Source organism: Giraffa tippelskirchi, chromosome 10, assembly GCF_054371585.1.
Source record: "Giraffa tippelskirchi isolate mGirTip1 chromosome 10, T2T-mGirTip1v1.2.pri, whole genome shotgun sequence".
Taxonomy (NCBI): Eukaryota; Metazoa; Chordata; class Mammalia; order Artiodactyla; family Giraffidae; genus Giraffa; species Giraffa tippelskirchi.
The window spans coordinates 75,914,871-75,930,094 of NC_137284.1; the positions used below are offsets into that span (position 1 = coordinate 75,914,871).

A 15,224-nucleotide genomic window follows, 5' to 3' on the forward strand; every position below is an offset into this window, starting at 1 on the left:
ATCAAGTCCAAGAGGCACAAAGAGTCCCATACAGGATAAACCCAAGGAGAAACACGCCAAGACACATACTAATCAAACTAACAAAGACTAAACACAAAGAAAGAATATTAAAAACAGCAAGGGAATAGCAACAAGAACTACAAGGAAAACACTATACGCTTAACAGCTAATCTTTCAGAAGAAACTCTGCAGGCCAGAAGGGAATGGCATGATATATTTAAAGTATTGAAAGTGAAAAATCTACAACCAAGATTACTGTACCTGGCAAAGATGTCATTCAAAATTGATGGAGAAATAAAAAGCTTTTCACACAAGCAAAAGTTAAGAGAATTCAGTACCACCAAACCAGCTTTACAACAAATGTTAATGGGACTTATATAGTCAAGAAATACAAGAGAAGAAAAAAATATCTACAAAACCAATCCAAAAGAATTAAAAAAATGGCAATAGGAACATATATATATCAATAATTACTTTAAATGTAAATGGATTAAATGCTCCAACCAAAAGACACAGACTGGCTGTATGGATATAAAAATAAGACCCATATATATATGCCATCTACAAGAAACCCACTTCAGACCTCAAGACACATATATACTGAAAGTGAGAGGATGGAAAAATATATTCCACGCAAATGGGAAGCAAAAGAAATCTGGGGTAGCAATCCTATCGGACAAAACAGACCTTAAAATAAAGAAGATTACAAGAGATAAGGAAAGACACCACATAATGATCAAGGGATCAATCCAAGAGGAAGACATAACAATTGTAAATACCTAGGCACCAAACGGAGAAGGCAATGGCACACCACTCCAGTACTCTTGCCTGGAAAATCCCATGGACGGAGGAGCCTGGTGGGCTACAGTCCATGGGGTCGCTAAGAGTCAGACACGACTGAGCAACTTCACTTTTACTTTTCCCTTTCATGCACTGGAGAAGGAAATGGCAGCCCACTCCAGTATTCTTGCCTGGAGAATCCCAGGGACGGCGGCTCCTCATGGGCTGCCGTCTATGGGGTCGCACAGAGTCGGACACGACTGAAGCGACTTAGCAGCAGCAGCAGCATGCACCAAAAATAGGAGCACCTCAATACATAAGACAAACACTAACAGACATAAAAGAAGAAAATGATAGTAACATAATAATAATAATAATAGTAGACTTTAACACCTCACTCACACCAATGGACATATCATCAAAACAGAAAACTAAAAAGGGAACTCAAGTCTTAAATGATACATTAGATGAGATGGATCTTACTGATATCTTCAGGACATTCCATCCAAATGCAGAAGAATACACTTCTTCTCAAGTACACATGGAACATTCTCCAGGATAGACCACATCTTGGGTCACAAATCAAACCTCAGTAAATTTAAGAAAACTGAAATCATATCAAGCATCTTCTCTGACCACAACACTATGAGACTAGATATCAATTATAAGAAAAATCTGTAAGAAACACAAACACACGGTGATTAAACAACACATTTCTAAATAACCAACAGGTTACTGAAGAAATCAAAAGGGAAATCAAAAAGTCTCTAGAAACAAATGACAGTGAAAACACAACTGAAAACCTATGGCTGGCAGCAAAAGCAGTTCTAAGAGGGAATCTTATAGCAATACAATCCTACTTCAAGAAACAAGAAAAGCATGGAATAGACAACCTAACTTTACACCTAAAACAATTGAAAAAAGAACAAAACCCCCCAAAAATTAGGAGAAGGAAGAAATCATAAAGATCTGAGCAGAAATAAATGAAAACAAAATGAAAGAAACAATGGTGAAGATTAATAAAACTAAAAGCTGGTTCTTTGAGAAGATAAACAAAATTGACTAACCTTGAGCCAGACTCATCAAGATAAAAAGAGAGGAGAATCAAATCAACAAAATTAGAAATGAAAAAGGAGAGGTTACAAGAGACAATGCAGATATACAAAGGAATATAAGAGGCTATTACGAACAACTATATGGCAATAAAATGGATAACCTGGAAGAAATGGACAGATTCTTGGAAAAGTTCAATCTTCCAAGACTAAACCAGGAGGATAGAGAAATTATGAACAAACCAATTACAAGCACTGAAATTGAAGCTGTGATCAAAAATCTCCCAAAAAACAAAAGCCCAGGACCAGATGGCTTCACAGGAGAATTCCATCAAACATTTAGAGAAGAGCTAATGCCCATCCTAAAACTCTTTCAAAAAATTGCAGAGGAAAGAATACTTCCAACTTCATTCTACGATGCCACCATCACCCTGATACTAAAACTAGAAAAGACAACACAAAAAAAGAAAACTACAGGCCAATATCATTGATGAGCATAGATGCCAAAATCCTCAACAAAATTTTAGCAAACAGAATTCAGCAACACATCAAAAAGTTCATACACCATAAGTTGGGTTTATTCCAGGAATGCAAGGGTTCTTCAATATATTAAAATCAATCAATGTGATACACCATACTAACAAATTGAAAGATAAAAACCATATGATCATCTCAATAGATGAAGAAAAAGCCTTTGACAAAATTCAGCACCTATTTATGATTAAAACTCTTCAAGAAATGGGCATAGAAGGAACATACCTCAACATAGTAAAGGTCATATATGATAAGCCTACAGCAAACATTATTCTCAATGGTGAAAAACTGAAAGCATTCTCTCTAAGATCAGGAACAAGACAAGAGTGTCCACTTTCACCACTGTTATTCAACATTGTTCTGGAAGTCCTAGCTTCAGCAATCAGAGAAGAAAAATAAATAAAAGGAATCCAGATCAGAAAAGAAGAAATAAAGCTCTCACTGTTTGCAGATGACACGATACTGTACATAGAAAACCCTAAAGATAGTATCATAAAATTACTAGAGCTAATCAGTGAATTTAGCAAAGCTGTAGGATACAAAATCAATACACAGAAATCACTTGCATTTCTATATACTAACAACAAAAAATCAGGATGAGAAATCAGGAGTCAATCCCATTCACCATTGCAACAAAAAGAATTATATATCTAGGAAAAAACCTACCTAAGGAGACAAGAGAACTGTACACAGAAAATTATAAGACACTAATGAAAGAAATCAAAGATGACATAAACAGATGGAGAGATATTCCATGTTCCTGGCTAGGAAGAATCAATATTGTATAAATGGCTATATTACCAAATGCAGTCTACAGATTCTTGTGATCCCTATCAAATTACCAATGGCACTTTTCACAGAACTAGAACAAAAAATTTCACAATTCAGATGAAAACACAAAAGAACCCGAATAGCCAAAGCAGTCTTGAGAAAGAAGAAAGGAGCTGGAGGAATCAACCTTCCTGACTTCTGATTACACTACAAAGCTAGTCATCAAGACAGTATGGTACCAGCACAAAACAGAAATATACACCAATGGAACAAGATAGAATGCCCCAAAATAAACCCATGCACTTATGGGTACCTTATTTTTGACAAAAGAGGCAATATACAATGAGGCAAAGACAGCCTCTTCAATAAATGGTGCTAGGAATCCTGGACAGCTACATGTAAAAGAATGAAATTAGAACACTTCCTAACACCATACACAAAGATAAACTCAAAATGGATTAAAGACCTAAATGTAAGACCAGAAACTATAAAACTCTTAGAGGAAAACATAGGCAGAACACTCAAGTGAATCAAATCAAAGTAAGATCCTCTATGACTCACCTCCTAGAGTAATGGAAATAAAAACCAAAGTAAACAAGTGGGACCTGATTAAACTTAAAAGCTTTTGCACAGCAAAGGAAACTACAAACAAGGTAAAAAGACAACTCTCAGAATGCGAGAATATAATAGCAATGAAACAACTGACAAAGGATTAATTTCCAAAATATACAAGCAGCTTATATAACTCAATACCAGAAAAACAAACAACCCAATCAAAAAGTGAGAAAAAGACCCCAAAAGACATTTTTCCAAAGAAAACATACAGATGACTAACAAACAAATAAAAAAATGTTCAACATCACTCATTAATAGAGAAATCCAAATCAAACTACAATGAGATATTACCTCACACTGGTCACAATGGTCATCATCAGAAAGTCTACAAACAATAAATACTGGACAGGGTGTGGAGAAAAGGGAATGCTCTTGCACTATTGGTGGGAATATAAATTGGTACAGCCAGTATGGAAGACGGTATGGAGATTTCTTAAAAAACCAGGAATAAACCACCATATGACCCAGCAATCCCATCCCTAGGCTTATACTCTGAGGAAACCAAAATTGAAAAAGACACATGTATCCCATCGTTCACTGCAGCACTATTTACAATAGCTAGAACATGGAAGCAACCTAGATGAATGGATAAAGAAGTTGTGGTACATAAACACAATGCAATATTACTCAGCCATAAAAAGGAATGCATTTGAGTCAGTTCTGATGAGGTGGATGAACCTAGAACTTATTATGCAGAGTGAAGTAAGTCATAAAGAGAAAGGTAAATATCATATGCTAAATGATATATCTGGAATCTAGAAAAACGGTACTGAAGAATTTATTTATAGGGCAGCAATGGAGAAACAGACATAGAGAATAGACTTATGGACAGGGGAGGAGGGGGGAGATGTATGGAAAGAGTAACATGGAAACTTACATTACCATATGTAAAATAGATAGCCAACAGGAATTTGCTGTATGGCTTGAGAAACTCAAATAGGGGCTCTGTATCAACTAGAGTGGCGGGATGGGGAGGCAGATGGGAGGGAGGTTCAAAAGGGAGGGGATATATGTATGCCTATGGCTGATTCATGTTGAGTTTTGACAGAAAACAACAAAAGTCTGTAAAGCAATTATCCTTCAATAAATAAATTAATTAATTTTAAAAAAAGTCACTGGCCATATCATTAACAGAAGGAGCTGTCCACTCCCTACATGCTGACCTGATATCATTGACAGGAAAAATGCTACGGTTATTTTTGCAAGATCACCCACCATTTAGGCACATATGCAACTGATGGTTTTATTTCTCATCCAGCAAGGGTAGAGGGACAAGAAAGGAAGATGCACTTTTTTCTCTGTTCATGATCAGAAAAGATAAGCAAAAATAACTTAAGCCTGGTTTTTATAATTCTCAAAGCTGGACAAAAGTAAAAGTTCACTAGAAAATAGAGTATAATCAATTTGTCTGCATTCTTGTGTAGCATGTTAATCTGTGATTTTATATATTTTGACTTCTCTTTCTCTCCATGTTACATAAAAGTAACTGGAAAATACTTAGGACAGACAAGAGTGTATTAATATTATCTAGTTCAATGTTTCATATTCCTTTTAACATATGTGAAAGGCTTGACATATCTATGTGGGGAAAAAGAGACAAATATATGTGAAAGTTTTAAAGGCTTCGCTTCCTTTTCTGCCTGATACGTCAGACACAGGTTGTGATTGCATAGCCAGAAGTTTTCAGGTCAGCCTTCGAACATAATTAAACTAAAATATAATATTGGGTTGGCCAAAAAGTTCATTCAGATTTTTCATGTCAGCTTACTGAAAAACTCGAACAAACTTTTTGGCCAACCCAATACAAAGAGCTTTCACTGTTAAAAAGGAAAATGATAGAATCTTTTCATTTCTATGCAGATTTCCATGCTTGGAGCATAGAAAAGACTCAGAAATGAGTACAAGAAAAAACTTTTCCTATTTATATCTCCAGATTATTACATTAAATGGATGAAAGCAACAACTGATGAAAAGTCAGCTAGGGTAATAACGTCAATCTGGGTGTTTCATTCTCAAGTAGGTTTTAGATGCAGACAGTTGGGAGGATGATTTTGCTCAAGTATTTCTTGTAAAAAAAGCAAAATATAAGAATTAGAAGACATTAAAATGACTTAAAACACCAAAAGTTAAAAGGGTGTGGTTTCAAATTCTTTTCTTTTATACAAAGTGGAAAGTAGGCCACAGTGGGTAGGGGCAACATTCCATTCTTTGTTTTGATGCCACGATCTTTTCTTCCCTTTTCAAATCTAACTGTCAAATTGGCAACGTACTTCTAACTTACTTTTTATAGTAAAGTAAAAACAGCCATGCTGATTCAGACACTGCAAAACAATTGAGACTTTTTTGCCTATTTCAGCAAAATGATTTGACATTTAAAGGTCAAGTGATATAGCTTGAAGTATAGTTGCAGTGAATTAACCACCCTCCTTTCTCTTTCATTCTATATATATAAATCACAAAATTCTGGCCAAAAAGAAAAATCAGCGTCATTTGTACCTTATTTACTTTCCTAATTTGAAGTCCTGCAGTTTTTACTTTTGTAAAACACATGTGGCCTTTGGTCTGTGGCCTGTCATGGGAGGCATGAATGAGCATACATGTACCAAGCCCTATATGCCCTCAGTATTCCCCAGGCTCTAAGGACAGATGAGATCCCCTCATCTAGCCCCATAAATCTAGCAGTATATGCCACCATTCTTTGAGTAGCTCCAAGTTGTTTAAGAACTAAATCTTACATTTTGTACCCCTAAGTTTTATCAACAGATAGGATAAATTTGGAAATGAGAAATTAAGGCTTTAAACATTTTAAATTTCAGGCTAAAATCTAGGTGTGTGGCCATCAGCAAGGCAATTTTTTTTATTCCCATGAAGTCATTCACCAATGACACCTGGAGATCTTGACTGAAAAGAATATATTCTTTCTTGTCTTTAATTATATTTATATTATAACTGTGCACCACACTCTAATTCAGAATCAGTACTGTGAAGGGTAACATACTAAACATTGTTGTGCCACATACTGTCTCTGTTGTGCATCCTTCTTCTTTTTTATTGTTTTACAGCATTTTAAAAATGTAAAAAGTATTTTTTAACACTCAAGCCACACATCAACAAGCTATGGTTGTGTTTGTCTCACTGTCTCTAGTTTTCCAACCCTTGTTCTAAATTGAGAGAAGAATTAAATTAAAATCCTTATATGAATGTTTTTATACTGCCTACCTCCATTCCATCTAATTCTTCATCAGTGCTAGGGATCTCTGTATTCACAATTAGTGATCTCACATTCAAGTAATATTAAACTTGATAATCTCCTTTCTCCATAACTCTATGACATTCTTTGCTTCCTCTAAATTTAATGCCTATGATAATTACATTAACTCACTTAATGGCTGAATTCTCTGATGGTCTGCTGACTTAAACAGGGACTCTATCCGTCTTGTTCCATTCTGCATCCTCAGTACCTAACAAAACTACTGTCCCTGAGTTAGTATTCAATCAATACTTTTTTGATTGAATGAATAATTGATTGGAAATGCAATTTTTTGAATCAGTTGAACAGGAAGATCACTAAGCAAATATTCAGCTAATATGTAAGCAAATATCCCAAATAATTCAGGCCAACATTATATATGATAAACTATATTTCTATACTTTTCAATACATTTCCTGTTCTTAGGGAGAAAAACTGGTTACATGACAAATAAAAATATTAAATTTTTCTCAGTCAAGATAAATTTTAAGCTCGCTCAACTAATTCCAAGTTTATTGGATGGCTATGGAATTAGCATGAACCAACCAATACTGACTTGTAATGAAAGTTCAAGATTCAGCTGCAAAATCAGGAGAATCTGAGCTGCAATTTTATATCTCCCAGACTCACTGTAGCATCTTCCTTGGTTTACTGAATTACTTACATGCTATTATGTGTATAAGAAGAGAGGGAATTTTCAGTCCAAGAAATATAGATTTCTAGTTCATTCTTTTATGAATTTTGGTACCTAATTAGGCACATGATTTCTGAGGACTTGCTCCCACATTCCAAATATAATAGAATATAGTAAACAGACCAGTTGGGTTCTTTGAGAGTTAAAACTTACATGCAGAACCACACTGAATGGTCTATTTTGCCTAAATTTTCTTCTGGAGCAGTATTTCCAAAGTAAAATATTTAGAAAGAATTAAATTGGTAAAATTTTACAGTGATCAGTTAAGGATATTTAAAGTACTTGGTTTAAATCTCCTTTTTAATATTCATTTTTTCTTTCAAAATAAGATTTAGAAATTAGACTTATTTAAGACAAATTTGCCAGTATTCTTATTGGAAACATGCAGCTATTCTTAATAGTCATATAATTTGTACAATATTGGAAGATGGTTTCTTGGTAGTACTCATTATGTGGTTTTCTTTGGTTATAACTGGGATGCACTAAAACATGAGTGATTTTCCTTCTTTTAAACAGGATTTCATTTCAGGTGGATCAAAGAATGAACGTTGTGACATTGTTTCCAATTTAATACACAAAGGCTGCTCGATTGATTTAATAGAATACCCTTCTGTGCGTGTAATACCAAGTGAAAATCAAATTAATACCCAGGTGACACCAGGAGAAGTGCTGATCCAGCTGCATCAAGGTATGGTTATTTTCAAATAAATCAATGTTTATTCTTAAGTTAGAATTATATCTGGCCTTTGTTGCTGTATGTGTGCTCAGTCCTGTCTGACTCTTTGCAACCCCATTGACTATAGCCCACCAGGCTCCTCTGTCCATGGGATTTCCCAGGCAAGAATACTGGAGTGGGTTGCCATTTCCTTCACCAAAGGATCTTCCTAACCAAGGGATCAAACTCATATCTCCTGTGTCTCATGCATTGGCAGGCAGATTCTTTACCACTGAGTCACCTGGGAAGCCCCTATCTAGCTTTATTTGTTCATATTTAACATTTTATGACAGGCAGTATTATTGCTGTAGAAATAACAGTGGGCTCAGAATCAAGAAATCACAATTCTAGTCTTTCTTGTGCCTATAGCTAGCTAGCTGTGTGGCCTCGGACATTCTCTGCAAACCTGACCACGCTATATTATAATTATGTGTTTCCAGTCTTGATCACATTATACTATAATTGTGTTCCTAGGACACTGCCAGCTCTGTATAAGAAGAAGAACATGTTTTATTCCATTCTGTTTTTCAAATGCCTATCAGAGTGCTGGCATGTAGTAAGCATTCTGTAAGTGTTTGCTAATTTGTTAGTTGATTAATTAGTAAGAGATGTGAATTAGTCTTAGAGCCTTTGTGATAAGCTTTTAAAAACAAAACTATAATTCATAATTATCATAATTAACTTGAGCTGCTTTAGTCCCTGAGAGTAACATGCACTTTTCCTCCGATACTTCTCTAATACTTGTCCTTCCATACATTTGTATTCCACAGTTTGGCACATGTAGTAGGCCACTGGAAATTATTCATTTTCTTTGGTGCCAGAGAATCTCAACGAACAAACTGCATATGGCAAGATAAGTTCAAGTACAAAGATATGCATCACTAAATTAGATACATTTAGTTTTAAGTGGTATGCAGTTGCCTTCAAGCCTTCAATATTTCATTTTGGGTGGTCTTGTCCTGTTACTTAAATTTTTGAATAACCATTATTGACAAATGCCCTCCCAATTCCAAGCTATTTTTCTCAGACTCTTTGATTACCAGAATAACAAAGTTCATTTCTTTCTTGGCCCTAGGCATACTCCCAGCTTCCAATTAAAACTGTGCACGTCACCATATCAAACAATTATACAGACTACTATGGACATAAATGAATATCAGCTGCAAAGGGATACACAAAAATGAAAGTAACTGGGTTGGTATTATGACACTTGCCACATTCTATTGCTGCCATAACGAAATACCATATAGTAAGTAGCTTAAACAAAAGAAATTTATTATCTCACAGTTCTAGGACCTAGAAAATCTGCCATCAAGGCACTGCCAGATTCAGTTTCTGAAGGGGGAGAGAGTGACAGATAGAAAAGGAACGCTCTGTTGCATCTACATATAAGTGCACTGATTCCATCATGAGGACTCGACCCTAAACATCATCTAAATCTAATCAACTCCCAAAGGCTCCATCTCCAAGTATTACCATATTGTGAGTTAGGGTTTTAATATATAAATTTGGGGGGAGGCACAAAATTCAGTCCATAGTCCTTGATATATAAAATAATATTTTCAAAGTCCATGAAATAGTTTTAGAAATTAATTTTATTTTATACAAAAAAACTGAACTCCAAAAAGTGAAAATGTTTTTATAGGCCAACATCTCTGAACACCTTGCAATAAAACTTGAAACCAATATAAGATGATTAACAAATATTAAATAATAGAGAAACTAAGGAAAGCTTCTCCTAAATAAATTCTATCTCCAAGAATAAATCAAAATTCTAGTCACAGACAATTTAATAATAATGATAATAACAACAGCACACATCAGAACATAATGGGATATGTTCAAAGTTGCTCTCAGGAAAACTCAGAACTTTAAATGCTTTTATCATTGAAAAAGAATGAAGCATACAAATAAAGACACAGGAACAACAAAAACAAAGTAACTGTAAGTAAAACAAGAGGAAGAAATTAATTAGTTAAGAAAAAACCAAAATGAAATGAAATAAAAAATATAAATTAAAAAGGAAATGAATGTATAAATCTAATAGCTAAATTGTTGGCAAAGCTAACTAGAAAAAGAAGACCCAAAGCAAATGACCTAATTACACAGACTATGACCAGAGAAAAAAATATTGGGGGAAAAAACTTCAAAATATTAAAAATGGTAAAATATATTAAAAATGGTAAAATATATAAATTACGATAAAAATAATTTCCTAGGAGAATATAGACGACTAAAATTGACTCAAGAAGTAGAACTCTAAGAAATCTAATAAAGACATAAGAAGTTAAGAAAATTCTAAAAGAAACTCTCCTTAAAAACATTAGGTCTAAATATTTTCATGGGAAATACACTTTAATGTTCACCTAAACATTCAAGGAACACATTGTCCCTAGGCTGCATAAATTCTCCCATGGTTTTTGAGAAGGCATAGAAAGAAGCTACTCAATTTTTTCAAGTTATCATAACTTTAGGACCAAATCCCTAATAACATTTTAAAGAATTAAGTTAAGCCTCATGTGATAATAAGAACAATAAGAACAATGTCACCATATAAGTAGATTTACCCTACAGTAGTTGATTATCTTAAAATCAATGTATTTTTTATTATCTTAGTTTGCCAAAAGAAGAAAAATATATATTGCTATCTATGCCAGAAATCATACAATAAAATTTAGTGTCCATTCCTGCCCAAATGAAATTGAAGAATACTTTGTTAATACATATTAAAATCCTTCTGAAAGTTTTATATAAAAGCAATCAGACAAGAAAATGAAATACAAGTTATAAACATATTGAAAAGATAAAGCAAAATTAATCTTATATATCTACACAGAAATCCAAGCAAATCAAACAAAACTAACATTAAAGTTTAAAGGCTGGGAAGGAAAATTTTTAAATATTCAAAAATCAGTGAATTTCCTATGTAGTATTAAATGTAATCTAAAAGAAATTATTTCAAAGCAGCAACCTAAAACGTAAACTGTCTGGCAAAACACTTTCTAAAAAATATGTAGAGTCCATTGTGCTACCTAAAAGCCAGTATGAATAAATGCAGAAGAATTCTATGTTTCTGAAAAGGAAAATAATATTATAACAATTACAGTTTTATATAGATATATATTCCACTAATATAACAAAATCAAAGTGAATCAATAAATGTAAGACAATCCCAATGAAACTTGAATGCACTTTGTTGGTACAAATATTCAATGCTACTCATTAAACACGTTTGTATCTATATCTGTCTGTCTCTCCATGTATATATGATAACCTGTTTATTTAGGATACATTTCTAGTCATAGATTTACTAGTTTATATATATTATTAGATTATTCACAAGAAAAATTCATATCCAGTTAGGCTTTCCAGAATCAATTTCACCTATTTCTCATTCTTTTCAATCTCTTCAGTTAAGTGTAACTGGTCCAAAATCTATTTTCTTTTGTTCTGTTCCTAGTACTAGAAAGCTTGAACCTTTTTCTTACGTTTATTAACTATCTTTACCTCTCTGTTTTGTGTGTGATTTGCTCCATCATACAAATTTGCTTACTTTTCTCACTGAATGTTAACTTTCAACAGCTTACAGATGAGGCCTATCATATATTATTTGCCACTAAAAATATGACTAATAGCCTTATTGCCAAATTCAGACTTAAATTGAAGAAAGTAGGGAAAACCACTAGACCATTCAGGTATGACCTAAATCAAAACCCTTATGATTATGCAGTGGAAGTGACAAATAGATTTAAGGGACTAGATCTGATAGACAGAGTGCCTGATGAACTATGGACAGAGGTTCGTGACATTGTACAGGAGACAGGGATCAAGACCATCCCCATGGAAAAGAAATGCAAAAAAGCAAAATGGCTATCTGAGGAGGCCTTACAAGTAGCTGGGAAAAGAAGAGAAGTGAAAAGCAAAGGAGAAAAGGAAAGACATTCCCCTCTGAATGCAGAGTTCCAAAGAATTGCAAGGAGAGATAAGAAAGCCTTCCTCAGCGATCAATGCAAAGAAATAGAGGAAAACAACAGAATGGGAAAGACTAGAGATCTCTTCCAGAAAATTAGAGATACCAAGGGAACATTTCATGCAAAGATGGGCTCGATAAAGGACAGAAATGGTATGGACCTAACAGAAGCAGAAGATATTAAGAAGAGGTGGCAAGAATACACAGAAGAACTGTACAAAAAAGATCTTCATGACCCAGATAATCACGATGGTGTGATCACTCACCTAGAGCCAGATATCCTGGAATGTGAAGTCAAGTGGGCCTTAGGAAGCATCACTATGAACAAAGCTAGTGGAGGTGATGGAATTCCAGTTGAGCTATTTCAAATCCTGAAAGATGATGCTGTGAAAGTGCTGCACTCAATATGCCAGCAAATTTGGAAAACTCAGCAGTGGCCACAGGACTGGAAAAGGTCAGTTTTCCTTCCAATCCCAAAGAAAAGCAATGCCAAAGAATGCTCAAACTACAGCACAATTGCACTCATCTCACACGCTAGTAAAGTAATGCTCAAAATTCTCCAAGCCAGGCTTCAGCAATACGTGAACTTCCAGATGTTCAAGCTGGTTTTAGAAAAGGCAGAGGAACCAGAGATCAAATTGCCAACATCCACTGGATCATCGAAAAGGCAAGAGACTTCCAGAAGAACATCTATTTCTGCTTTATTGACTATGCCAAAGCCTTTGACTGTGTGGACCACAATAAACTGTGGAAAATTCTGAAAGAGATGGGAATAGCAGACCATCTGATCTGTCTCTTGAGAAACCTGTATGTAGGTCAGGAAGCAACAGTTAGAACTGGACATGGAACAACAGACTGGTTCCAAATAGGAAAAGGAGTACGTCAAGGCTGTATATTGTCACCCTGCTTATTTAACTTATATGCAGAATACATCGTGAGAAACACTGGGCTGGAAGAAACACAAGCTGGAATCAAGATTGCCAGGAGAAATATCAATAACCTCAGATATACAGATGACACCACCCTTATGGCAGAAAGTGAAGAACTAAAGAGCTTCTTGATGAAAGTGAAAGAGGAGAGTGAAAAGGTTGGCTTAAAGCTCAACGTTCGGAAAACTATGATCATGGCATCTGGTCCCAGCACTTCATGGGAAATAGATGGGGAAACAGTGGAAACAGTATCAGACTTTAGTTTTTGGGGCTCCAAAATCACTGCTGATGGTGACTGCAGCCATGAAATTAAAAGACGCTTACTCCTTGGGAGGAAGGTTATGACCAACCTAGATAGCATATTTAAAAGCAGAGACATTACTTTGCCAACAAAGGTCCGTCTAGTCAAGGCTGTGGTTTTTCCAGTGGTAATGTATGGATGTGAGAGTTGGACAGTGAAGAAAGCTGAGTGCCGAAGAATTGATGCTTTTGAACTGTGGTGTTGGAGAAGACTCTTGAGAGTCCCTTGGACTGCAAGGAGATCCAACTAGTCCATCTTAAAGGAGATCAGTCCTGGGTGTTCACTGGAAGGACTGATGTTGAAGCTGAAACTCCAATACTTTGGCCACCTCATGTGAAGAACTGACTCATTGGAAAAGACCCTAATGCTGGGAAGGATTGGGGGCAGGAGGAGAAGGGGACGACAGAGGATGAGATGGCTGGAGGGCATCACCAACTCGATGGACATGGGTTTGGGTAAACTCCGGGAGTTGGTGATGGACAGGGAGGCCTGGCGTGGTGCGATTCATGGGGTCGCAAAGAGTCAGACACGGCTGAGCGACTGAACTGAACTGCTCTTTTTTAAATACTTAAGATTTGAAAATTACAAGGTGCATTTTTTCTACTTTTATGTTACATTTAAATTTATACACTTACATGAATTTAGTTTGTTCTCTGTTGTAGTCATAATGGTGACTGAATCCTCCTGAAAATATAAAATAATAGTTCAAAACTTGAGAAATTGCTTCGGTGCTATAGATAAGCAATGGCAGTGGTGGTAACAATGCAGGAGAAAAATGGCCAGACTTGAGAGATAATGCGGAGGTTTTGTCCCCAGAGATTGGTGAAATCATTATGGGGCTTGATTTTAGTCAATTCTAATGAATTTGTTTATGAAAACACTATAATTGTCTAGTGTGTATAAGCTATCCTTCCTATAGCTATGAAAAACTATATTTTTATAATCTGCATATATAGCAAATAATTATTAAAATAGGTTTAATAAATTCATCTAAAAATGCACTGTGGCATCAACTCATGTTAGCTTTGGGGCATAATATATAAAGCTGTATCTGGAATTTTACCAATTCCATATATATATATATATTAACCTCATTCCTTATGATGTAAAACTCCTTTACACTCTAACACAGAGATAAGAGTTGAGGGTCTGTTATAATGCATACTATGTGTAAAATATGTTTATTCCCTAATACTGATATTTATTTGTTAGATTTATTTATAGATAATCACTTTATTTTTGTCTGATAAAAACTCATGACCTTCTATGTAGCATCTATTAAGAATTTTTAAAAGCTTTTATGGATATTTCTATTACATCATATACTGACTAAGCTTTTAAAAGAATATTAAGAATATGTACAAAATACACACAATCAAATATTTTAAATGAGATTTTAAAAAGACACTTTCTTTTACTTTCTACTTCTTACACTATACCTCTTTTTCTTATTTTTACCTATCAATCTTATGGAGAAATAATAACAGAAATATGTCACTGATCCTAGTTGATATCCCTAAGAACAGTGAAATGAAATGAAATCTTTAGGAGGGTAGGGAAGAGAAGAGAATCCTCGATTTCTGCTTCAGAAGTAATATATGACAGGGATTAGT

General features: G+C 34.8%; 1 protein-coding gene across 12 annotated transcripts in view; it reads left to right on the plus strand.

Moving 5' to 3' along the window:
• Positions 1-15,224, plus strand: part of ITGB8 (integrin subunit beta 8) — a 92,953-nt gene that overhangs the window by 39,603 nt on the left and 38,126 nt on the right. For 5 of the 12 annotated variants that reach the window (XM_081536771.1, XM_081536777.1, XM_081536775.1 and 2 more), the window contains one exon: positions 8,213-8,384. In XM_081536771.1, coding sequence (XP_081392897.1) covers positions 8,213-8,384 — 172 coding nt within the window. Of the gene's footprint in view, positions 1-8,212; positions 8,385-9,486; positions 9,661-9,741; positions 9,894-15,224 lie in introns of those variants that run through there. The other 7 variants (XM_081536773.1, XM_081536781.1, XM_081536772.1 and 4 more) reach the window with 3 other exon arrangements.